Source organism: Lynx rufus, unplaced genomic scaffold, assembly GCF_022079265.1.
Source record: "Lynx rufus isolate CCGP_SWC_20201006 ecotype Redwood Valley unplaced genomic scaffold, mLynRuf1.p SCAF_6, whole genome shotgun sequence".
Classification (NCBI taxonomy): domain Eukaryota; kingdom Metazoa; phylum Chordata; class Mammalia; order Carnivora; family Felidae; genus Lynx; species Lynx rufus.
The window spans coordinates 141201000-141226613 of NW_025814878.1; the positions used below are offsets into that span (position 1 = coordinate 141201000).

The 25614-nt window shown below is 41.9% G+C and overlaps 1 protein-coding gene across 1 annotated transcript in view; it reads right to left on the bottom strand.

The window, feature by feature from the left end:
* Positions 1 to 25614, bottom strand: part of GPLD1 (glycosylphosphatidylinositol specific phospholipase D1) — a 64152-nt gene that overhangs the window by 28187 nt on the left and 10351 nt on the right. The window contains exons 3-10 of the mRNA XM_047102610.1: positions 20895 to 20973; positions 17689 to 17786; positions 17155 to 17265; positions 15515 to 15563; positions 14486 to 14540; positions 5399 to 5506; positions 5144 to 5171; positions 4911 to 5050 (exon numbers count right to left, since the gene is read on the bottom strand). Coding sequence (XP_046958566.1) covers positions 4911 to 5050; positions 5144 to 5171; positions 5399 to 5506; positions 14486 to 14540; positions 15515 to 15563; positions 17155 to 17265; positions 17689 to 17786; positions 20895 to 20973 — 668 coding nt within the window. The remainder of the gene's footprint in view (positions 1 to 4910; positions 5051 to 5143; positions 5172 to 5398; positions 5507 to 14485; positions 14541 to 15514; positions 15564 to 17154; positions 17266 to 17688; positions 17787 to 20894; positions 20974 to 25614) is intronic.

Below are 25614 nucleotides of genomic sequence, written 5' to 3' on the forward strand. Positions count from 1 at the left end.
TCTCTCAATAATAAATAAACGTTAAAAAAAATAAAAAAGAAATACAAACTATAGTAAGAATATTACAAGCAATTATATGCCAATATAGTTGGCAATCTGGAAGAAATGGACAAATTCCTAGAAATATATACACCACCAAAACTGAAAGAAATAGAAAATTTGAACAGACCCATAACCAGTAAAGAAATTGGTAAGTAATCAAAAATCTCCCAAATAACAAGAGTCCAGGGCTGGATGGCTTTCCAGGGGAATTCTACCAAACATTTAAAGAAGAGTTAACACCTATTCTCTTGAAGCTGTTCCAAAAAATAGAAATGGAAGGAAAACTTCCAAACTCTATGAAGCCAGCATTATCTTGATTCCAAAACCAAAGACCCCACTGAAAAGGAGAACTATAGACCAATTTCCCTGATAAACATGGACGCAAAAATCCTCAATAAGATACTAGCCAACCAGATCCAACAACACATTAGAAGACTTATTCACCATGACCAAGTGGGATTTATACCTGGGATGCAGGGCTGGTTCAATATCCACAAAACAATCAATGTGATACATCACCTCAATAAAAGAAAGGACAAGAACCACATGATTCTCTCAACAGATGCAGAGAAAGCATTTGACAAAATACAGAATCCTTTCTTGGAAAAAACCCTCAAGAAAGTAGGGATAGAAGGATCACCTCAAGACCATAAACGCCATATATGAAACACCCAACGCTAACATCATCCTCAATGGGGAAAAACTGAGAGCTTCCTCCCTAAGGTCAGGAACAAGACAGGGATGTCCACTCTTACCACTGTTATTCAACATAGTATTGTCAGTCTTAGCTTCAGCAAACAGACAACACAAAGACATCAACGGCACCCAAATTGGCCAGGAGGAGGCCAAACTTTCACTCTTTGCAGGTGACATGACACTCTGTATGGAAAACCCAAGATTCCACCAAAAACTTGCTAGAACTGATCCATGAATGCAGCAAAGTTGAAGGATATAAAATCAATGCACAGAAATCAGTTGCATTCCTATACACCAATAATGAAGCAACAGAAAGAGAAATCAAGGCATTGATCCCATTTACAATAGCACCAAAAACCACAATAAAATACCTAGGAATAAATCTAACCAAACAGGTGAAAAATCTATACACTGAAAACTATAGAAAGCTTATGAAAGAAATTGAAGAAGACACAAAAAAATGGAAAAAGATTCCATGCTCCTGGATAGGTAGAACAAATATTGTTAAAATGTCAATACTATCCAAAGCAATCTACATATTCAATGCAATCCCTATCAAAATAGCACCAGCATTCTTCACAGAGCTAGAACAAACAATCCTAAAATTTGTATGAAACCACAAAAGACCCCAAATAGCCAAAGACCCCAAAAAGCAAAGCTGGAGGCATCACAATCCCAGACTTCAGGCTGTATTACAAAGCTGTAATCATCAAGACAGTATGGTACTGGCACAAAAACAGACACTCAGATCAATGGAACAGAATAGAGAACCCAGAAATGGACCCACAAACGTATGGCCAACTAATCTTTGACAAAGCAGGACAGAATATCCAATGGAATAAAGACAGTCTCTTCACCAAGTAGTGCTGGGAAAACTGGACAGCGGCATGCAGAAGAATGAACCACTTTCTTACACCAGACACAAAAATAAACTCAAAATGGATGAAAGACCTGAACGTAAGACAGGAAGCCATCAAACTCCTCGACAAGAAAGCAGACAAAAACCTCTTTGACTTTGGCCGCAACAACTTCTTACTCAACATGTCTCCAGAGGCAAGGGAAACAAAAGCAAAAATGAACTATTGGGACCTCATCAAAATAAAAAGCTTCCGCACAGCAAAGGAAACAATCAGCAAAACTAAAAGGCAACTGACGGAATGGGAGAAGAGATCTGCAAATGAAATATCAGTTAAAAGGGTTAGTATACAAAATCTATAAGGAACTTATCAAACTCAACACCCAAAAATCAAATAATCCAGTGAAGAAATGGGCAAAAGACATGAATAGACACTTCTCCAAAGATGACATCCAGATGGCCGACACATGAAAACATGCTCAACATCACTCATCATCAGGGAAAGACAACTCAAAACCACAAAGAGATACCACCTCACACCTGTCAGAATGACCAACATTAACAACTCAGGCAACAACAGATGTTGGCGAGGATGTGGACAAAGAGGATCTCTTTTGCATTGTTGGTGGGAATGCAAACTGGTGCAACCACTCTGGAAAACAGAACGAAAGTTCCTCAAAAAATTAAAAATAGAACTACCCTATGACCCAGCAATTGCACTACTAGGTATTTATCCAAGGGATGGATACAGGTAAGCTGTTTCGAGGGGCACATGCACCCCAATGTTTATAGTAGCACTATTGACAATAGCCAAAGTATGGAAAGAGTCCAAATGTCCATTGACAGATGAATGGATAAAGAAGATGTGGTATATTGGGGTGTCTGGGTGGCTCAGTCAGTTAAGTGTCTGACTCCAGCTCAAGTCATGATCTTGTAGTTCATGAGTTCAAGCCCCACATCAGGCTCTGTGCTGACAGCTCAGAGCCTGGAGCCTGCTTCGGATTCTGGGTCTCCCACTCTCTGCCCCTACCCTGCTCACTCTGACTCCTTCTCAAAAATAAACATTTAAAAAAAATTTAAAAGAAGATGTGGTGTGTGTATATATATATATATATATATATATATATATATATACACACACACACAATGAAGTATTACTTGCAATCAAAAAGAATGGAATCTTGCCATTTGCAACTACGTGGATGGAACTAGAGGGTATTATGTTAAGCGAAATTAGAGAAAGACAAATATCGTATCACTTCACTCATATGTGGAATTTAAGATAGAAAACAGATGAACATAAGGGAAGGGAAGCAAAAATAACATAAAAACAACGAGGGGGGACAAAACATAAGAGGCTCTTAAATGCAGAGAACAAACTGAGGATTGCTGGAAGGGTGGTGAGTGGGGGGGGTGGGCTTAACGGGGAAGGGGCATCAAGGAAGATGCTGGAAGGGTGATGAGTCGGGGGGGAGGGCTTAACGGGGAAGGGGCATCAAGGAGGACACTTGTTGGGAGGAGCCCTGGGGGTTATATGGGGATTCCCATATAACTGGATTCCGTTCCTGAAGTTATTATTGCACTAGATGCTAACTAACTTGGATGTAAATTTAAAAATTAATTTAAAATTGTTTTTTAAATTAAAAAGAGAGAAAATCTTTAAAACAAATAAACGCAGGTCATTCACACTCACATGACCAACATAAACTGAACTTCCTTCCAATGGTGGTCCTAACACTAGGAGCCAACATTTATGAAGTGCTTCCTACACACTGAACCATTTACACGAGCGCCCTCAGGTGGACCTCCCAACAGCCCCGTGATCAAAGATAGAATGATTTCTGCCCCCATTTCACAGATAAAAAAACAAAGCTCAGGGAGGTTTAGTTACTTGCTTGGGATAACCCAGCAGTGAGTGGCAGGTCTGGAAAATTCCAAAGCCCATCCTCTACCATCGTGTGCACCCAAAACCCATGGCCACAGAAGGAGGGCCTGGAGATTTCACCGGAGGCTTATTTCACTATTAAAAATAGTATTTATATTGGATTGTTTATCTCACTGTTCCCCAGCTACTTAAAACAGGTTTAATATTTACAGTCTAACGTCAAATTTATCATGCAAGGGAATTCTGTTCCAAATCACAATATATAATTATGGCTAATGTTCTCTGAATACTAACAGTGTTTTTATTTTCATGTTTATTTATTTTTGAGAGAGAGAGAGACAGACAGACAGAATGTGAGCAGGGGAGGGACAGGGAGAGAGGGAGACACAGAGTCCCAAGCAGGCTCCAGGCTCTGAGCTGTCAGCACGGAGCCTGACGTGGGCCTTGAACCCACTAATGGTGAGATCATGACCTCAGCTGAAGTCGGACGCCTGACCAACTGAGCCAGCCCCGAATACTAGCAAATGTCTTTAAGGCCAAGAGAATAGCATCCAGCATATAATATCCCAGAGCTACACACATTTGGGCCTCTCCAATTTATAACCCCAGTCCTACACTCCTTACCTGGAGCAGCCGCCATCTGGTACAGATCCCGCCCTAAAACCCTCTTTCCCACTGCCCTTGTCTGCATGGGGTGCTGCCTCCGCTGCTCCCTCTCCAGACCACCCCCCACCCCACTTAGCTGCGCAGGGCACGGGGGCTGCATACTCAGTGGGGTGGTTGCAAGCCAGATCCGAGAGGAGCCTTGGCTCCCTCATCCAGCAGGGAGACCCTGTGAGCCCGAAGGTCTACTGCGGCTGGAAGTGGGCTGGTCTACCCTGGTCGGAGGCCCCGGTTAACACTCATCCTGGACATGCAGGGCGGGAGCTGGCGCTCCGGACGCCGTTCCACACGGGCTGAATGTCAGACTCCAACCGAAGGCTGTGATTTACAAATGCATCCACTCCTCGTTTCACTTCGGAGGAGGGAGTTTGGTGCAGCGGCCTCTGAAACCCTTTAACCCTGAGATGGCGGCAGGCGGAGAGGAGGCTCACTGGGCCCTGGCCGCCGGAGCCTGCGCACGGCTCGGGTCCTCCCTGAAGAGGGGACGCGGCACAGGGGTGGACAGGGGGCCCTCCCGCTGACCACGGTTCTGCAGGATCCACCTCTCCGTCCCCAAAACCGGAGACAGTAACACATGTAACCACATGGGAGCGCGTCGGAGCTTTGAGGTGAGGGAGGGAGTTCCTTGCTCTCCCTCCTCGGTTATGAGAGAGGCTAGCACTTCATGAGAGCTTTGCATTTGATCAGTGGAAAACCTGAGCACGACAGTTGGGGGGGGGGCGGGGGGACAGGGCAGGAGGACCGCGTACAAGTAGAGCCAGATCTCACCTGGTCCCGTTCTCTAACATGAAGCTCGTCAGACGGAAGATGTTCGTGGACCAATACGCCATGTCATCCAGTCCCCCCAGGAAATATTCTTGGAATTGTTCCACCAAAAACGGGGATCTTCTGGAATAAGTGGGATAAAGCTACAGTAGAGAAAAAGAAAAGTTACCAATAAGTGCTTTTCCTGGTGTCTTCGTAATCCTTTAAATTGAGATTGTGAAGAATGAAGCCTTTACCTTGGAAACGGCTAGCATCTCACCATACCTGCAACACGAACAACAATTTTGTCTGTGAGTGTGGTTTGTACAGAGAAGCGAAGCAGATAATCAAGGAAAAAACTCCATTAACATGTAGCTACTATCATGCAACTGCCTTTGAATGAGCAAAATCCCGTAAATCCAAAACCCAGCTCAGGAAACTAAAACGTCAGAAAGCGCCCTAAGGAAGTCACACTGAGATCAGTTATAAGCTCTCCTCTGGGCGACACCTACATTTCCAAGAACTGAAGGTAGGTACAGTCAACGATTGCACTTTTGGTGATGACTTCTCGGCCATAGAGCTTCTTGTAAATTCCCAGCAGATCTTGGACGGGCACATACCTGAGAAAGGCGTTAGAATAAAATAAGATTCTGAAATTAAAGATAAATGGCCAGCCAGAGCAGCTACTGTTCACTCCATGATTACTTTGGGCCAGGAATTATGCAAAGGGCTTTCCATGAACTATTTATTTCGTCCTACCTACAAGCCCCGGTGCTTGGAATTACTACATTCCTGCTTGACATCAGAGGAAGCTAAAGCACAGAAAAGTGAACTGATTTCCCCAAAGACGCACAGCAAACAACTGTACCTTAACCCAATATTTATGGAGGTACACTGGAAGACAGGAACTCTAACGTGTCAAAAGAATTAGTCTTGTGAATTCAGTTCAAGGAGCAATATATTTTTATTCTTTTGAGCACTGAATTGCTATTGAAAGTTCTTAGTTTTAAAACACCAAAATTGGGGGCGCCTGGGTGGCTCAGTTGGTGAAGCGTCCAACTTCGGCTCAGGTCATGAGCTCATGGTTTGTGAGTTCGAGCCCCTCATCAGGCTCCGCACTCACAGTTCAGAGCCTGAAGCCTGCTTTGGGTTCTGTGTCTCCCTCTCTCTCTGCCCCTCCCCCATTCATTCTCTCTCCCTCTCTCTCTCTCTCTCCTTCTCTCTCTCAAAAATACATAAACATTACAAAATATTTTTTTAAAAACACCGAAATGGCTCCTCACCCCAACATCCTGGTTTAGACCACACAGAAGTAAGTGAGACGGTAAAAAGAATTCTAAGTCAGGTTTTGATTCACAATATTCCTTATTTCAGTCAAAAGAGCAGCATACATTAGATTAATGCTGAATCATCTTCCGTTTTTATTTCTGAAACCTTAGAATACAGCAGACAGAAATCACAACCAAATAAAACCTGATTTTAGTATATTTATGAGAAAGACTCTACGGAGAGATCCATTTTTTTTTTTTTTTTTTTTTTTTTTTTTTTTTTTATAAGAGCACCAGAGTGGTCCTCCCAATAAAAATAGCTCCGGGCTGGACAAAATAACAAAAATATTTTTTTTAGATGAATCACGAAGCTAGCAAGAAAGTGAAAATTTTCCAAAGGCCCAAAATAAATTGAAACTGGAAACTTGAAGAGGTAAGCAAGTGGGGAAGCCAGGCTGTGCCCCGAGCTCTTGGCGATTTTGAAGGGCTGCAGAAGGTATGGGCTAAAGCACAGAAACCAGCCAAAGCTGGTTTCCACCTCGGAGGAGACTCTGAACTAATGGCTATGCCTCTGCACGAGTATTAGCTAGAAACCAACCTAACCTGTCAAGGTCAGCCAAGAAACTGACAATGGATAAAGGGGAAAAGATATAGATGTCCCCCTAACATTGGTAACTACCACCAGTCGCACAAATGGTCTGTCCTGCATTCGTGCTATCTCTGTAGTCAGAAAAACTTCAAGGGCTGAACGTAACTCCGTATGGTCCTAGGTTAACAGTGTCTCCCGGGAGCCTGCAGAAGTCGACAAACCCTGCCTGGAGACATGCAACTCGAAGTCCAGCCGTGAGGAATTCAAGCACCATGGGACATAACCAAGAGAGCCGGCGTAACGACAGTGATAGTTGCTAAAGGAGACTGGAAGGCAATAAGCATTCATTGGCGATGAAGAGGGTCACCACGTCATGAGGAAAAGGTTCAACTCACCAGAAAGATGTAAGATTTTTAAACATGAATGTACCTGACAACATATCTTCGAAACGTCTATATAGCAAATTGACAGAGCTTCAAGAAAATGGAAAACAATCCACCATCACCAGGGGAAATTTTTTTTAACAAATTTCTCTCTCAGTAATTATTAGATCGACCTAATGTAAATAAAAAGACTAGTTTATCATTTTAACAGTAAATTTAATAAGCTTAAGCTAATAAGCATACGTACATTAGACCAAAAGTTGGAGAACAATCTTTTCAAGCGCATAAGGACTATTTACGAGTGTTGATCATATGTTAGGTCTCAAATCAAGACTCAACAGGAGACTCCTGGCAAAGACGGCAGAGTGGGAGGACCCTAAATGGATCTTGTCCCATGGGTACAACTAGACAACACTCACATCAGTGCAGACAACCCCAAAAATGACCCAAAGACTGGCAGAAGAGCCTCCACAACTAAATGTAGAGAAGAGGCCACATTAAAGAGGGTAGAAAGGGTAGAGACATGGTGTGGGCTAAACCCCACAGGTCTGGCTACCAGAGGGAGGGAGCCATGGTTTCAGAGAGGGGCAAGAAGCAGATTATCACACTGGGGAGCCTACTTGGTTCCTTGAAAATGGACGAACCTCTTGCCAGAGTCATCAGAGAGAGAGAGAGAGAGAGAGAGGGAGAGAGGGAGAGAGAGAGGGAGGTCGTAAATAAACAACCCCCCCAAAAGAGGAAAAGTAACAACTGACACCACAGAAACACAAAGAATTGTAAGAGAATATTAAGAAAAATTCCATGATGACAAATTGGACAATCTAGAAGAAATGGATAAATTCCTAGGAACATATAACCTACCAAAACTGAATCAGGAAGAAGTAGAAAATTTCAACAGACCAATTATCGTTAATGAAATTCAATCAGTAATCAAAAAAACCCCAATAAACAAAAGTCCAGAGCCAGATGGCTTCACAGGCAAATTCTACCAAACATACAAAGAAGAGTTAACATCTGTTCTTCTCAAACTATTACAAAAGATAGAAGACGAAAGAAAACTCCCAAATGCATTTTATGAGGCCAGCATTACTTTGATACCCAAACCAGATAAAGACACCACTAAAAACCAGAGGTACAGGCCAGTATCTGATGGACACAGATGCAAAAACCCTCAACAAAATACTAGCAAACCAAATCCAACAATACATTAAAAAAACAAAACAAAACAAAACATTCACCATGATCAAGTAAGATTTATTCCTGGGTTCAAAGAGTGGTTCTGTATTCACAAAATCAATGCGACATATCATATCAATAAAAGAAAAAAAGCCTTATGATCATTTCAATAGATGCAGAAAAAGCATTTGACAAAGTACAACGTCCATTCATGATAAAAACCCTCCACAAGATAGGTTTAAAGGGAACATACCTCAACATAAGAAAAGCCATATATGAAAAACCCACAGTGAACATCATAATCAGTGGTGAGAAACTGAGAGTCTTTCCTCTAAGGTCAGGAACAAGATGCCGATGTCCGCTCTCACCACCGTTATTTAACATAGTATTGGAAGTTCTAGCCACAGCAATTGGACAACATAAATAAAAGGCATCCAAATTGGTAAGGAAAAAGTAAAACTATCACTATTTGCAGATGCCAGGATACTATCTATAGAAAACCCTACAGACACCACCAAAAAAATACTAGAGATGATAAATGAATTCAGTAGGATCACAGGATACAAAAGTGAATGTACAAAATTCTGTTGTATTTCTATATACTAATAACTAAGTAGCAGAAAGAGAAACTAAGGAAACAATCCCATTTACAATTGCACCAAAACCAATAAAATCTCTAGGAACAGAAGAGGTGAAAGACCTCTACTCTGAAAACTATAAAATACTGATGAAAGAAATTGATGACGACACATCAAAAAATGGAAAAACATTCCATGTTCATGGATTGGAAAAACAAATATTGTTAAAATGTCAATACTACCCAAAGCAATCTACTATTCAATGCAATCCCTATCAAAATACCAAGAGCATTTTTCTCAGAGCTAGAACAGTCCTAAAATTTGTACAGAACCACAGAAGACCCCGAGTAGCCAAAACAATCTTCAAAAAGAAAAGCAAAGCTGGAGGCATCACAATTCCAGACTTCAAGTTATATTTCAAAGCTTCATTAACCAAAATAGTGGGATACTGGCACAAAAATAGACATAAATCAATGGAACAGAGTAGAAAACCCAGAAGTGAACCCACAACTATATGATCAATTAATCTTTGACAAAGCAGGAGAGAATATCCAATGGGAAAAAGACAGTCTCTTCAACAAATGGTGCTGGGAGAACTGGACAGCAACATGCAGAAGAATGAAACTCGGCCACTTTCTTACACCATACACAAAAATAAACTCAAAATGGATTAAAGAGCTAAATGTGAGATCTGAAACCATAAAAACCCTAGAAGGGATCACAGGCAGTAATTTCTTTCACATCAGCCATAGCAACATTTTTCTGATATGTTTCCTGAGGCAAGGGACATAAAAGCAAAAATAAACTATTGGGACTTCATAAAATAAAAAGCTTCTGCACAGCAAAGGAAACAATCAGCAAAGCTAAAAACATCCTACTGAATGAGAGAAGATATTTTCAAATGACATACCTGATAAAGGGTTAATATCCAAAATATATAAAGAACTGATATAAGTCAATACCAAAAGAACTACTAAACCAATTTAAAAATGGGCAGAGAACATGGACATTTCTCCAGAGAAAACATCCAGAGGGCCAACAGACACATGGAAAGATGCCCTCAACATCACTCATCATCAGGGAAATACAAATCAAAACTATAATGAGATACCACCTCACACCTGTCAGAATGGCTAAAATCAGCAACACAAGAGACAACAGGTGTTGGCGAGGATGTGGAGGAAAAGGAACCTCGTACGCTGTCGGTGGACGTGCAAACTGGTATGGCCACTGTGGAAAACAGTGTGGAGGTTCCTCAAAAAGTTAAAAATAGAACTTCCCTACAATTCAGCAATTGCACCACAGGGTGTTTACCCACAGGATACAAAAATACTAATTCAAAGGGATACGTGCACCCCAATGTTTTCAGCAGTATTATCTACAAGAGCCCAATTAAGGAAGCAGCACAAATGCCCATCAACTGACGAACAGATAAAGAAGGTGTGGTCTATATACACATGATGGAATATTAATTGGCCATAAAAAAAGAATGGAATCTTGTCATTGGCAACAACATGGAGTGAACTAGAGAGTATAATGCTAAGTGAAATAAGTCAGAGAAAGACAAATACCATGTGATCCCATTCGGATGTGGAATTTAGGAAAGAAAACAAATGAACAAAGGAAAAAAAGAGAGAGAAAAGAAGAAACCGACCCTTAAGTATAGAGAAGAAACTGATGATTACCAGAAGGGAGATGGGTGGGGGGAGGAGTGCAACATATAAAGGGGATTAAGAGTACATTTATCATGGTGAGCACCAAGTCATGGACAGATTTGCTGAATCACTATATTGTACACTAATATAACACTAGGTTAACGATACTGGCATTAAATTTAAAAACTTAAAAAGACTCTACAAATTTTATAAGAACCTGAAGGAAATAAATAGATGAGTAAAAAGTAAGGAAAGAGAAAGGGAACATGTAACAGAGAGGATCAATAAAGCCAAAAGTTCATTCTTTAAAAATAATAAACCTGAAAAATATTATTTGAGATTCATTGGAGAAGATGTAAGAAAAAACAGGATAAAGAACATTTATGGATGACAAGGGAACACAAGTACAAATAAAGAAAAAAATAAATTACGAACAACCTTATGCTACAGTGTTTAAACAGAGGAAATGGAAAAGTCCTAGAAAAATAAAACTCCTTAAGAAGAAGTTAAAAAACTCTATAGCCCTATAACCATTACAGAAGTTTTTAAGAAGTCTCTACAAAGAACACCTGGCCTAGAGGGCTTTACAAAGTCTACTAAACATTCAGGAAAACGAAGTTTTGATCTTACACAGACTTCCAGAGAACAGAAAAGGAAGGAACACTCTCCACCAGATGTCATGAAGCCAGCCCAACCTTGATACCAAAACCAAACAAGGACAGAAGAAAGGAAAATCACAGTACAAGCTCACCCATATACAAAAACGCAAAAGCCCAGGCAGCAACAGATGTAACAAATATGAAACAGAAAATAAGCTATGCCCAAGTTGGTTTGTCCCAGGAATTAAACTTGATTAAATATTGGCAAATGTAAGATTAATAGAATCACTGTATTAACAGATTAAGGAAGAGAGAACTATTTCAACAGATGCAGAGTTCAATCCATAAGAAGTTAATTCATAACAAAAACTACTAGCAAACTGAAATAGAAGGGAATTACCTTGAGTTGATAAAGGATAGTCACAAAAACCCACAGCAAATATTATACGTGATGAATTTTGAAAGCATTTTCTTCAAGATCACAAACAAGGTAAGCATGTTCAGTATCACCATTTTTAATGTTTATTTATTTTTGAGAAAGAGAGAAACAGAGCATGAGCAGGGGAGGGTTAGAGAGAGAGGGAGACACAGAATCCGAAGCAGACTCCAGGCTCTGAGCTGTCAGCACGGAGCCTGACGCGGGGCTTGAACCCACGAACGGTGAGATCATGACCTGAGCTGAAGTCAGATGCCTAACCGACTGAGCCACCCAGGTGCCCCACAGTATCACCACTTCTACGGAACCGGAAACATTAGCCAGTGTGATGCACCAGAAAAAGGAAATTTCTAGAGGAAATAAGAAAAGCAAAACGGTGACAATCTGTAGATGAGGCATTGTGAGTCTACCGTAAATTTGAAAGCATCTCCAGACACATTTAAATTAGTTACTGGATACAAAAGTCAAAATTAGAAAGTCACTTGCATTTCTACACAGCAACAATCAATTAGAAAATAAAACTGGTACCAAAAGTTACCACTTATGGTAGCAAATAAAAAGTCTCTGCAACCAAATCAAATAAAATATGTAAGACCTTGATGACAAAACTTGTGAAACTTTAAAGTCATTAAAGAAGAGTTAAATAAAATGTATAACAGATTTATGGATAAGAAGACTCAATATTGCAAAGTTGTAAATTCTCTTCCGATGGAGCTCTAGATTCAATAAAATTCTAATAAAAATTCCAACAAGATTTTTCTTAGAACATGGCAACTTGCTCCTATCACTTGATTTGAAAGAGCCAAGGCAAAAGAATATGCAAGGTATGTCTAAAGATAAAGGACAGGCTGAGAGACCAGCCCTACCACATGTCAAGATGTGTTATAAAGTCACTGTAATTTTTCAAAATCAGTATTGCTCACGGACAATTAGATCAATAGAACAAAACAGAAAGCCCAGAAATGGACCCAAATACATCTGGAATTTAATTTATGTCAGAGAGGGCATTACAGACCAGTGAGGAAAGGGTAGGCTATGGATAAGTGCCCTGATCTGGAGATGATCAGTTCTGTCTCCAGAAAGAAAGAAAATCAGATTTTATCTCAGAATATACAAAAAATTAACTCCAGGTAGATGAAGGGCAAAGTTTAAAAAATAAAACTATAAAAGCTCTTGAAGGCTAAGTAGGAGAATAATCTCACGCCCTCAAGTAGGGAAGGATTTCTTAAATAAGACATCATAAGTACAAATTACAAAGGAAAAGACCGATATATTCAATTACTATATGTTAAAATTAAGTTCTGTTTATTGAAACACATAAGTAAAAAGACATGCCACACACTGTAAAAAGATATTTGTAACAAATAATGATAAACGGACCAAACATTAGGAGCCCTAATATGCAAAGAACACTCAGAAACAAGCAAAAAGGATAAGCAAACCAACAGAAAAATAGGCCAACACCAAATCAGATTTTCACTTACTATCAAACACGAACAATCAAATATGAAAGAACGTTCAACCTCATTATTAGTCATCTGGGAAATGCAAATTAAAACTTTAATGAGGTACCATTACACACTAAACAGGTTATTTTCAAGTTGGACAGTACCCAGCATTGGAGAAAATGTAAACGTCAAAAGAAAAAAATACATATAACTACCATATAAAACTGCGGAGAGCAGAAATTGGGAAGACCTTTCTGAAAGTCTGGGCTTGCTTAGTGGAGTTAAACATGCACATGCCCTACGACCCACCAATTCCATGTCTAGTGGTGATTATGAGAGAGGTTCCTCTCTGGTGTATGTACAGAAATGTTCATGGCAACGCTATGTGTGAAGCAAAAACACTCCATACGGCTTACGTATCCATCCACATGAGAACAGAGTAATTCACCTGCTCTGCCCATGAAATGGATACCACGTAGTGGTGAAAAATGAACGAACTACCGCCAAACACATCCATGTGACTGTATCTCAGAAACAGAAACGGAAACAAAATTTGAGGAATACGTGCTTTACAATTCTATTTATCTAAAGTTTAAAACCGTGTACTACTGGGGCGCCTGGGTGGCTCAGTCAGTTAAGCGTCCAACTTCGGCTCAGGTCATGATCTCTCAGCTTGTGGGTTGGAGTTCCGCGTCGGGCTCTGTGCTGACAGCTCGGAGCCCGGATCCTGCTTCGGATTCTGTGTCTCCCTCTCTCTCCCTCTGCCTCTTCCCCATTCATGCTCTGTCTCTGTCTCTCAAATATAAATAAACATTTTTTTAAAAACTTAAAAAATGTACTATTTTGTATATGGACACATCCCTGTGTTTTAGACTATAGAGAAAAGCAACAAAATGATTAACAGGAAACCCACAGTAGTGGTTACCCCAGTGGGAGAGAAGGTGAGGAGGGAGGGCAAGGAACTTGTAAGATTCCAGTAAGGCTCCATTTCTTAAGCTGAGTGGTAGCTGCACAGGTGTACATCATCTTTTTTTTTTTTTTTTATAAATATGCATTTTTAGGGGCACCCGGGGTGGCTCAGTAGGCTGAGCGTCCGACTTTGGCTCAGGTCAAGATCTCACAGTTCGTGAGTTCGAGCCCTGCGTCGGGCTCTGTGCTGACAGCTGGGAGCCTGGAGCCCGCTTCGGATTCTGTGTCTCCCTCTCTCTGCCCCTTCCCTGCTCATGCTCTGTCTCACTCTGTCTCTCAATAATAAATAAATGTTAAAAATTTTTAAAAATATGCATTTTTACATGGTATAATTCACAAGTTTAAAGAATCTACTTAGACCATTCTAATCTGCAATTTTACCTTTTAGAATTTACAAATACAGACGCCTTGTAGTTACATTGTAGGTTATATTTTCTAGAGGGCTAAGAAGGGTCAATGCCATTTAGAGAACACATATGTGAGTGTACTTGCTCTTACCAGTGCCGTGCGAGGTAATTAAAATTAAACTCAAACTGGCTCAACACATCTCCTCCTAGGGTACAAGAAAAATATGTACATTTTGTCAGTCAGAGACAATATGTAGCATGCTTCCTTAATACAAATTTGGATAATCCAGGTTATTTATCACATCGTCACACGTTTCTGTTTGTTGTTTCAGATATAGGCATATCTTTAAGAAAAAGGCGATCTTTTATATCTTAGGCAGTGAAACATATGAATTAAGAAAAAATACCCGTATTAAGAGTTTTTCACTTGAAGGAAAGACAAGCCATGAAAGTTCTTTAAAAACCCCATTCACCATCTACTTTGGATATTTGGAGGTAATTTACTACGGGAAAAAATGGAAGATGCCACTTTAAAGCTGAAATATTAGGTGATATTAGCTCAGGAGTTTCAACCTGATATAAAGTAAAGCTTTTCTAAATTATGACACAAGTCAATGATGAAATGTGATTTTTTTTAAATAAAAAAATACACATACGCAACTTTTCGGAAATACATTTCTATGTTAAAGTATACCCATACTATGAATTATTAAGATAGCTAGTTAGTATATGTACTGGTAAGATAGGATGAAAAATACATATTTTACTTTAAATATTTGGGGTTTTTTTAGTATAAATTGAATTTTACACACACACACACACACACACACACACACACACACACACACACGAATGAGAAAGAGATAATGCACCAAGCCTACAGGAACTATGCACGTCTTTGCCCAAGGACGCTCCCAGAAGCATTACTTACTATCTAGACACCTGCCTGTTTATTAGACATTTCACAAAGTGACTTAATACCTATTTCATAGAGTATAAAAATTACATTTTTACTCAAGGGAACCACATAGCCAGTTCTAATTCATTATGAAATGGTCTCAGTTAAGAAGAAAGAAGCAAGTTACTAAAATAGGGGAAAAAATACAGAGTTAAGATAGTGACTCCATAGCAAGTGAGATATAACCACTGCAAAAGAAAATTTGGCAAGTGTAAATAGTACCGAAGTCACCAGCCGAATGCGCCTCCGAATAAGAGCCATGAAAATCAACCTGAAAAAGAAAGAGAAACACCCGATGTGTGTGTATGTATACATCACAAACTGTAGCCTAAACCCCTACCCCACAGCCAAACCAGTAGTGGGAAGGTGAATGTCTGTCTAACTGAATGAAATGCTAAGGGTACATATGGATGGACTCAATTTTCAAAGCAATGTTTCATTTTATTATTTTATTTTACATTAATAAATATCTATTATATTAAAATACTTATTTTATTTGTTAAAAACTATATTGGCCGCTGAGTTGTATACCTGCTGTCCGGTAGTAAATAAAGCTATTGCAAATGTTTGCGCCTCAGAGGATATATACACAATCTTGACTGAGTCCAAACATAAGCTTCTCACAGAATGGTACTAATGTCAACTGGTGACCAGAAGGGACTTCCAGAAATAAGTTACCAGGTAAGACCATCATTTTCAGTTTGGGGAATGGCGTTTTCATATAGAACATTCAAAAAGATGGGCAAAATGGATGAAGTGGGGGAAGGAGGTACAGGCTTCCAGTTAAACGGATTAATCACGGAAATAAAAGGTACAGCATTGGGACACAGTGATGGTAGTATAGTGGTGTTGTGTGGTGACAGATGGCAGTGACACTTGTGAGCTCAGCATAATGAACTGAGACGTCCAATTGCTATGTTGTACACCTGAAATTAATGTAACAGCCTATCAAGAAAATTTTATAAAAGAAAAAACAAACATGCGGAACCATTACTTTCAAATAGAACTAAGTGGCAGGTCTTCGCATCCTTATTAATACACAATATGAATAAAACATGAAATTTCCCCAATATTGTTTGTGACTAAACAGAACATCACATTTATCGCTGTTTTCAGTGCACATTAGTGAATGGCTAATGCCCGTGTGATGAATGTATAGGCAGCAGGAAGATTAAGAGGCATAAACAGTAATGGATGGAAATCTAACAAATCCTGCTTTGGGCAAGAAATCTTGCTTCCAAACAATAGCCAAATTATGGAAAGAGCCCAAATGTTCCTCGACTGATGAACGGATAAAGAAGATGTGGTTTATATACACAATGGAATACTACTTGGCAAAGAGGAAGAATGAAATCCTGCCATTTGCAACAACGTGGATGGAACTGCAGGGCATTAGGCTAAGTGAAATGAGTCAGAGAAAGACCGGTATCACATGACTTCATTCATATGTGGAATTTGAGAAACTTAACAGACGATCACAGGGGAATGGAAGGAAAAATAAGATAAAAACAGAGGGAGGCAAACCATAAGAGACTCTTACATACAGAGAACAAATTGAGGGTTGATGGGGGTGGGGTGCAGGGGAGAGGGGAAAATGGGTGATGGGCATCGAGGAGGGCACTTGTTGGGATGAGCACTGGGTGTCGTATGTAAGAGATGAACCCCTGGGTTTTACCCCTGAAGCCAAGACTACACTGTATGTTAACCCGCTTGAGAATAAATAATAAATAATAAATTATTCTTAAAATAAATAACATGACCTCTGAATAACCTCAAGTTTTCCCCTCCTCTAAAAGGGTGAGTTTTTAATCCTGGGTGGGAAACACTCCCATAGCATCATTAACCCAAAGACAGGTACTCACGGCTGCCATTGTCCTGAGGAACCCTTGCTGGATCCCCAAGCTGTGCCAGCTGACATCGGCCACCATGTGAGAGGTGATTCCCAACAAGAACGCCACCAATTTCTCTGTGTCCTGCCAAAGAAGCAAATTAGAGTCCTAGGTGCTTGGGTTGGTCTATAAAAATCCTATTAACAGTTTTAATAAGTATGATTTCCATTACTGAGACTTAAACACTAAAATTAGAGGCAGGTACATTGTAGTTTCCAGTTACAAAAACCACAAAGGACTCTTCAAAATATTTTACGGATTTCAGATTAATTACCCTTGGAGCAAAACAGTGAAGTGACATACCCCAAACATTTTTAAGTGGTTTATTCAGATATTAACTGGCCACATGCTATGTTTGGCATTGAAGGTATGCAGGGGTGGGGGTGGGGGGCAGCCCTCCCAGAGCCTGGCGTGGGGACGGGGGACAAACAGAGTAGATGCAGACATAAGCAAGGGACTCAGCGGGTCTAGAACAGAATTTCTTCTTGGCTTTAGGGCCGTGCCTACCTTCTCCCAAGGAAGAGGATAGTTCTCTCGGATGTAATGAATGCTCGCATTCAGAAATGGGGTCCAGTGAGTGCTCTCAGACACATCATGGAATTGCCCTGATGAAACAAAAGGTGTCAGGAGTCTTTCTTTAAAAGCTGGAGATTCCCAAATCTGCCGCCACTGCTGCCTGCTACGACCCTCCTCCTCCTCCTCCTCCCCTCCGAGTCTCTTAGTTTCGTCTGTTGATGTTCAGAGGAAGCCTCTAGAACAGAAGAGCCAGCACAAAGAGAGAGAGAAAGGAGCCTGAACTGGCTCACAGCATCTTGAAATCACCTGGGCTGCCACGGAAGCTGGAAGGGTTTCCAATTCTGTGCTCTAAAGGGAAGGAGAGGAGGGGGCGCCTGGGTGGCTCAGTTGGTTAAGCATCCTACTCTTGATTTCAGCTCGGGTCATGATTGCTCGGTTTGTGAGATCGAGCCCCCCATCAGGCTCTGCACTGACAGGATGGAGCCCGCTTGGGATTCTCTCTCCCTTTCTCTCTGCCCCTCCCTCAAAACAAAATAATTTAAAAAAATAATAAAGGGAAGGAGAGAAGGGGTGCGTGGTGTGAGGGGAGGTGCAGTGGGAGGGGGGCGTATAGGTGTGGGGGGGTGTATATGTGCATGTGTGCAATCTCCATCCATCACAGTCCACCCCACCAGCACAAAAGACGACAGTAGATATACTCCAAAGGCTTTCAAGTATTTTAATTTACAACAATTGTTTTATAATGGCACCGGCCCCAAGCATCAGCTGAGTGTCTTAATTCCCTTTATTTCCACAGCGGGGATAAGAAAGACGGGACCGGACATCTACTCAAAAACTCCCAAAGCCACACATTCTTCCTGGGGTGTCCAATGTCACGAGGGGTAACTGAAACCAAAACTCCACAGTTTAGGTCCCTCAGTTCAAGTATTTTCACTGTCACTAAAGTAAAAACAGCCTAACCAGTTTTCGATCATTGGTTTTTGTGGAAATGATTTTCAGAGACATTGCAACTAAGAAATTTGATTTGTGCTAATGGTTTTCCTAGGGATAAAACTTACAATTCCTATTTTACAGAACTCAGTACAAATCCAAAATTAAGTATAGAGGTAACCGTTTTGACAAACCTCCCCTTAACCAAATTGCCTTTTGTTCCCCTCTGGAATCTGACCAGAAGCAAAAGAAAGCCCACCCGGGGCCTGGGGGTGGGGGTGGGGGGGGGTGGCAGCCAGCAGGTACCTGTCCCCACAGCCAAGCTGTGTTACAGGAGTCGGCAGGGTTCCTTCCATTCCTCGCTAAGATGGTCCTCATTGTTGTAGTTACAAGATTTGTTCAGTACTAGGTAAAGTGGTGCAACGGAAGTGTAAAAACAAAGGTGTTTCTTTGGCAGCTGAGCATGAGAACATTTGCTTTCGAAAGAGGCCATAAAAGTGAACCCCTAAACACGAAAGAGACAGGGGCTGTGGAAGTAGGTATGTGTGAGACCAAGGGGAAATCTGGAAAATTTCATAAAAGTCTAAGAGGAGTCTGCATCGAATTCCTCATAATTGGCACATATTTTATAATTTTTTAATTTTTTTATTTTTTGAGAGAGACACAGAGTGCAAGCAGGTGAAGGGCAGAAAGAGAGGGAGACACAGAATCCGAAGCGGGCTCCAGGCTCTGAGCTGTCAGGGCAGAGCCCGACTCGGGGCTCAAACCCATGAACCATGAGATCATGACCTGAGCTGAAGTCATGCTTAACTGACCCAGGCACCCGTATTTTATAATTCTAAGCGACCTCACTGATGAATTGGTCTGTGCTGTTTGGGGGAGGGCATCTACCACTGTGGGAAAAATGGAAAATTCAGGAGAGTGGGGACCCCTTTTATACTCTTCTCAAAGCCTGCAGTACTGTGTGTTTAATTGGTCTCTTAAAATGGCACATAGTTAAGCAAGTTTTCTCAAGTTTAATTGACAAAAAAAAATCTTTTTACTTCTTTTTTATGGAAGAGATCAAGGAACTGTTAAATTATCGAGACATTATAGCTCCCTGAACACAGTGTTGGGAAGGGCTAAAGAGGAAATAGGTTTAAAAAAAAAGCTGTAAGGAGCAGGCAAAACAATAACAAGATTAAGAAAGGATAGTTAACAGACTAAGAAGGAAACAGAAGAAAAAAAAGGAAAACCCAACCTTCCAAACGTGAGAAATACAAAAGCTTAGTTATCTGGGGTCATGACTACAGGTGTGGCACTAAACATTCCACTGACCCTACGAGCGTCACTGTATTCAACCAAACATTGGGATAATGGCTATGACCCCAAGATTCCAAAAATGGTTAACGTGATGACCAGCGTACTGGATGTCTTCCATTTGTCCCTCGGATCCACGGTCACCCTTCCCTGCCCCACCCTGTGCCCCTAGGACCTGTTCAACTGGTCTCGTTGCCCTCCGGCTTTGCTTGGGTTGGGTTTGGCCAATGGGGAGAGCACAGAGGAGATCAAAGAGAAGGGAGAGAGAGGGAGATGGGGGTATTCATTTTCCCAGCTCCCCTGCTGTGGGGTCACAGGGACTGGCTGTGTCCACAGCTGAAGGTCTGGCCCCAGCAAGTGGTCCCCCATGCAGCAGCCTGTCCGCTAACTGCCCCCTCCCTGCACTATCCTTCCCAGTTCTCTTATATTGTGTGCCCTGTCTTTGTAAATGGTCACCTTATAAAACACCCAAATCACTCCAGTGGGGAGCACCTTCCATGCCTGCTGGGGACTCCGACTGACACACCCATAAGCCCAATTTGCTGATAACACCACCTCAGGTCTGCAGAACACTTGACAAAATAATACGCATTAACACCAACAAAAATCCAGTAAAGAGGCAAGCAGGCATTTTTACTACGTTACAGGTGCGGAAACAGAGACTCAACACGGCCAAGAGTTTTTGAAAGTCACATGCTAACAGAACAAGAACCCAGACCCTTCAATCTCTTTCAAAATGTTTTCTCTTCCGCCACAAAGCAGTAAAGTAAGGGCGCACAGGATCGTGAAAATTCTCAATTTCCGTGCTCGAGTAGGTAGGGTTTGATTACGTGGAAAATGCAGCTAACGCGAACCAAGTCACTGACCAACAATAGTGGAAAATATAATGTGCCGTGTGTTTTAAATCCTAGCCATTCCTACCGCTCAAGTGAAGGTGACATCGTGTGGTCTGTAACACTCCACCTTACCTCTTTCGCAGATGCTGGGGTAAAACGCATCAGGAAACACGGCTCCCGCCTGATACGCGTCCTGGTGTTCAAGCAACAGCTGGGGAGCAGGAAAACGGAGAGATGAGGGGCAAGAGGCAGCAGCCTGGGACAGGCCCCCCAACAACAGGAGGATGGAGGGCAGGCATACGTGATAATAAAAACTCACGCGTAATCCAAGACAACGCCCTACAATGGAGAACCTTGGGTTCTGTCCTAGCAAACACAGGCGGATCAAGAAGTAGCAAAAATCACTTATTTGCTCCGTTCACCCAACAGAGCGGGATTTCCCCAAGGCTAGTTTGCCAACTGCTTTGTAGAAGGATTTTCAATGATCCGGTGAAAAATCAGTGAAAGAGAGGAATACAGACATACATACGTGTACATAAAATACGCACATACACACAATATACGCACATATACATTTACACAGTTGACCCTTGAACACAGATTCGGTCTGTGCAGATCCACTTATACGCAGATTCTTCTCACTAAATGTAGTAGAGTACTCTAAGTGTATTTTCTTTAACGTGTTTTCTCATTAATGGTTTCTTTACCTTGCTTTATTAGAAGAATACGGTATATAATACATATTACACAAAATAAGTGTTAATTGACTCATCAGTAAGGCTTCTGGTCAACAGTAGGCTAATCAGAAGTTTTTGGGGCGTCAAAGTTATATTTGGATATTCAACTGCCTGGGGGATTGCCCCACCCTGCCCCCGCAGCCCCTGTGTTGTTCAAGGGTCGACTACGTACACACAAGTTTATAGCTGCTACCTGTGCTTTAGAGTAAGGTTATGTCTTTTGCGCTTGGGGAGGGAGGGGTCTTCCTTGGGTGACTGGCTCACTCCATTCCATTCTGACCCCCTTCAGGGGGCCCCAGAGGTCTCTAGAGGCTAGAAAGCAAAGACCACATTTCCCAGACTCCATGGTGGAACCCCCTCTCCCCCCCCCCCCCCCCGCTTCTTCAGCTAGCAGGACAGTGCCTGGTTTTGCAGCAGAGGTCGGAGGGGCCCAGGTGTTCACAGGTGGAGTACAGAGCACCTATTTTGCTAGTAATGAACATGGCTGAGGTGACAAGGTCCTGGAGCCAACAGTCCAGACGGCGGCTTCTTACTCTCCAGACTGTGTAGGAGGCAGTTGGATCTGGATCTAGCAACTGGGGCCGTGGCTGTTTGACTAGGCACAGGTGACCCTGGCAGGCCAGTTCGGGGTGTCGTTCTGGGAGCCCTTCCTGGATGCTCGGCCCAGAACCTGCTCTTCGAGCGCTCACACGTCGTCAGCACCGAGTTCCCCAATCCTGGGCACTGAGCCCCTCTCAGCAGAAGCTAGCCAGAGGGGTTTCTGTGATCTGCAGATGAACTCTGATGGCCAAAATGGGCAAAGTAAAAGCTTGGCAACCTAAACTTCTTAATTTCTCCGTAAGGACTTACTAATCCCCATCGCCACCACGATGTTTGGCTCAGAGATGCACGTTTGATGAAAGCTAGCTCAGTCAGAGCCCTCGCCGAGACTCCTCATCTCGAGCCAAGGGGAGGACACCCTCTTCCCTTTAGGGATTTTCAGCTTGAAGGCTGAGTTCTGGATGGCCCGTGTCCCCCACGGGGAGAGAGACCGCCACTTGACCTGTGGGTGGAGCTCTGGAGACGTGGGCCCCTAAAGTCTCCTTGTTCTCTAAAGGTAGCTCGGGTTGGACTTTTGTCACTGCAAAATAATAGTTACCTTTATTGAATATTTACCTTGTCAGCCACTGTCCTAGTTACTTCACATGATAAAGACTCTAGGTGAGGGAGAGCCTGTTACTTAACATTAAAACAGAATTCTGAAGTAAGTTTCGAAAAGTAAATGTGTCAGCAAAATAGGACACTGCCGGCGGGGTGGGGGGAAATGTGGGGGAGGATGCGTCCTTCAGAGGTAAAAATGTATTTTTCAGCTACAGAAATAAAAGTAGTAGGATCCTGGCGTCGAAAGAGATCAAAGAGAGTCAAGAAACAGACTCAAGCATACAAAACATACAGTGAAGAGGAAAGGGGGGGAGTAACCAACAAATGGTGTCGTCGCAACCCTGTGGCCGTGAGGGTTCCAGCGTGGCATAACAAGAGACAAATACGAGGTGACTTAAAGAGTTAAAGGCAAAACAAGAAGCCACAAAATTAGGACCAAACTTAAGGAAATAATTGCACAACCTCAGAGTGGGAATGATTTTTCTAAGCAAAGCATACAGGCAAAATCGATAAAAGAACAGAACGGTGCACTGAAGTACCCCAAAATGTAAGCATTTTGCATGGTAAAAAGCACCAGAAGCAAATTTAAGAGAAAAATAACCACGAGAATCATTTGATACATGATGGGGGCTCATATATTTAATAAGTCATTTTTCCACATCAAGATAAATATCCTAATTGAAAAACAAGAAGATATAAATGATTCACATAAGTACTAGAAATAGTTGATAAGCACTTGAAAGTATATTTAACCTCATTCTTAATTCACTAAAATGCCAATTAAATCTCTAACAAAATACCATTTTTCACCTACCAAATTAGCAAAAATGAAAAAAAAAAAAAACAGGCTCCAAAAGTGAATGTTTCCAAACCTGAAGATACCTATCAAGAAATTTCAATGAAATACATGAGCAATTAAGGATATTAATCATTCCTATAGGTCTTTCCTGTTTAGTTTTGTCTCGTTTCTGGGCCAAACGGACTCCACTAGCAGTGCCAGGGCTGAAGGGGTTTGCCAAACATGGTTAGGAAACTGGCCACAAACAAGGGGACTGAGCACGTAAGAACACGTATCAAGAATGACAAAGGCCAGGCTTCTCACTGTTGGAGAAAGGAGTCACAGATACAGACATAAGAAGGCTAGAACGAATCCGGTGATGATGGATCATAACTGGAGATATTTTTGGGTGAACTCATGGTTTTAAATAAATAGGCAGATAAATAGACACCAAAGCCAACTAGAGGCAGAATCTGGGACAATGGAAGCCTCAACATAAACAATAGTAATGTAATACAAACCATTAAAAAGAAATCCATGAACGTATATGGATATAAGTAAATATACGAATGCGGAAGAAGGAAAGGCTCTACTTTACAGTAGAATGTCGATAAACGTAGAAAGGATAATGGAATCAGGTAAACAATTTGGCTACCATCATAATAATTATTTCAGGCAAGAATTATCAATGGATGCTAAAACCGATGGGAAAAACAGGGTATTTACATTACCTTAATATCTCTCCCCATAAAACATTTACTTGCTAGTTAAAAAATAGAATATACTGGGGCGCCTGGATGGCTCAGTCGGTTGAGCATCCAATTGTTGATGTTGGCTCAGGTCATGATCTCATGGTTCATGGGATTGAGCCCCACATCAGGCTCTGCACTGACAGCGTGGAATCTGCCTGGGATATTCTCATTCTTTCTTTCTCTCTCTCTCTCTCTCTGCCACATCCGCTCCTCCCCTCTCAAAATGAATAAACCTTTTGAAAAAGTAGAAAATACTTATTAAGTTTCCATTGTAAAAATGGAAAGACCCCATCTTACCAAAAAATTAACATCCCTAAGACTTCTGCTTCCGGGAAGATCGAAGAGATGCACTTTTCTTATTCCCTCTTGCTAAACAGAACTAAGAACCCGGGATGTTGTGCGTAAAGTGAGACTTAGAAGCCTCTGGAAGGTGGAGGGAAGTATGCAGATGGCTGGGGAAACTCAGGACCTGAAGACGACACCGTGGAGAGTTCTCTTGATTTTCTTTTGGCCTCTTATGTCCCCAACTGGATACCAGAAAAACTAGAAACTCCTATGAGCATAGACTAAACACACAAACGAAAGCCACAACAAAAGCCTGTTGTAACCATGCGACCAGGAAAGAGGCAGACTAGCAAGACAGAAAACTTTTAGACAACAGCCTCTCTACTGCAGCCAAACAACACAGAAAAGACTGTGGCCCCACCTTTACCAGGACTTTCATCTGTGCTGTCCTGTCTCCCATCCCTACCCCTCAGGGTGAGTGGAAACCACGGGGAGATCCTAGACATACAATCCCAACTGGCAGTGACATGGCACCTCACCCCAACCCCACTGGGTGGGACCAGAAAAGGCCCAGGGGAGAGCAGGACGTTCACCACCAAATGACACACACCCCAGCATCTGTAGAGGCCACAGTGAGGAGCAGTATTAGGTACTTCTACCCCTCCCAGCCAGGGAGGCATCAGTGGAGACCCCAGGGGGAACCTTGACCTCTACCCCCAGTTGGCAGTTAGGAGAGTTAGGAGGTGGGTATCCGCCCACTGCAGACCCCTCCCAAAGCGGTGCTGGAAGAAGTCAGCTAAAAGAGAAGGTTTCAGGGGGGCTGAAACCTGGGGGCTCAGCCGGTTAAGCGTCTGACTTGGGCTCAGGTCATGATCTCATGATTTATGAGTTCAAGCCACACATTGGGCTCTGTGCTGACAGCTCGGAGCCTGGAGCCTGTTTCGGACTGTGTGTCTCCCTCTCTCTCTCTCTGCCCCCACCCCGCACTCGTGCTCTCTCTCTCAAAATAAATAGACATTTAAAGAAAAATTTTAAAAATAGGTTTCAAGTAGGATCCAGAGTCTCACAACCTGATACCCAAATGTCCAGGTTTCAATCAAAGATCACTCATCAAACCAGGAACCAAGGATCTCAAAAGGCATGAAAAGAGACAACCAACA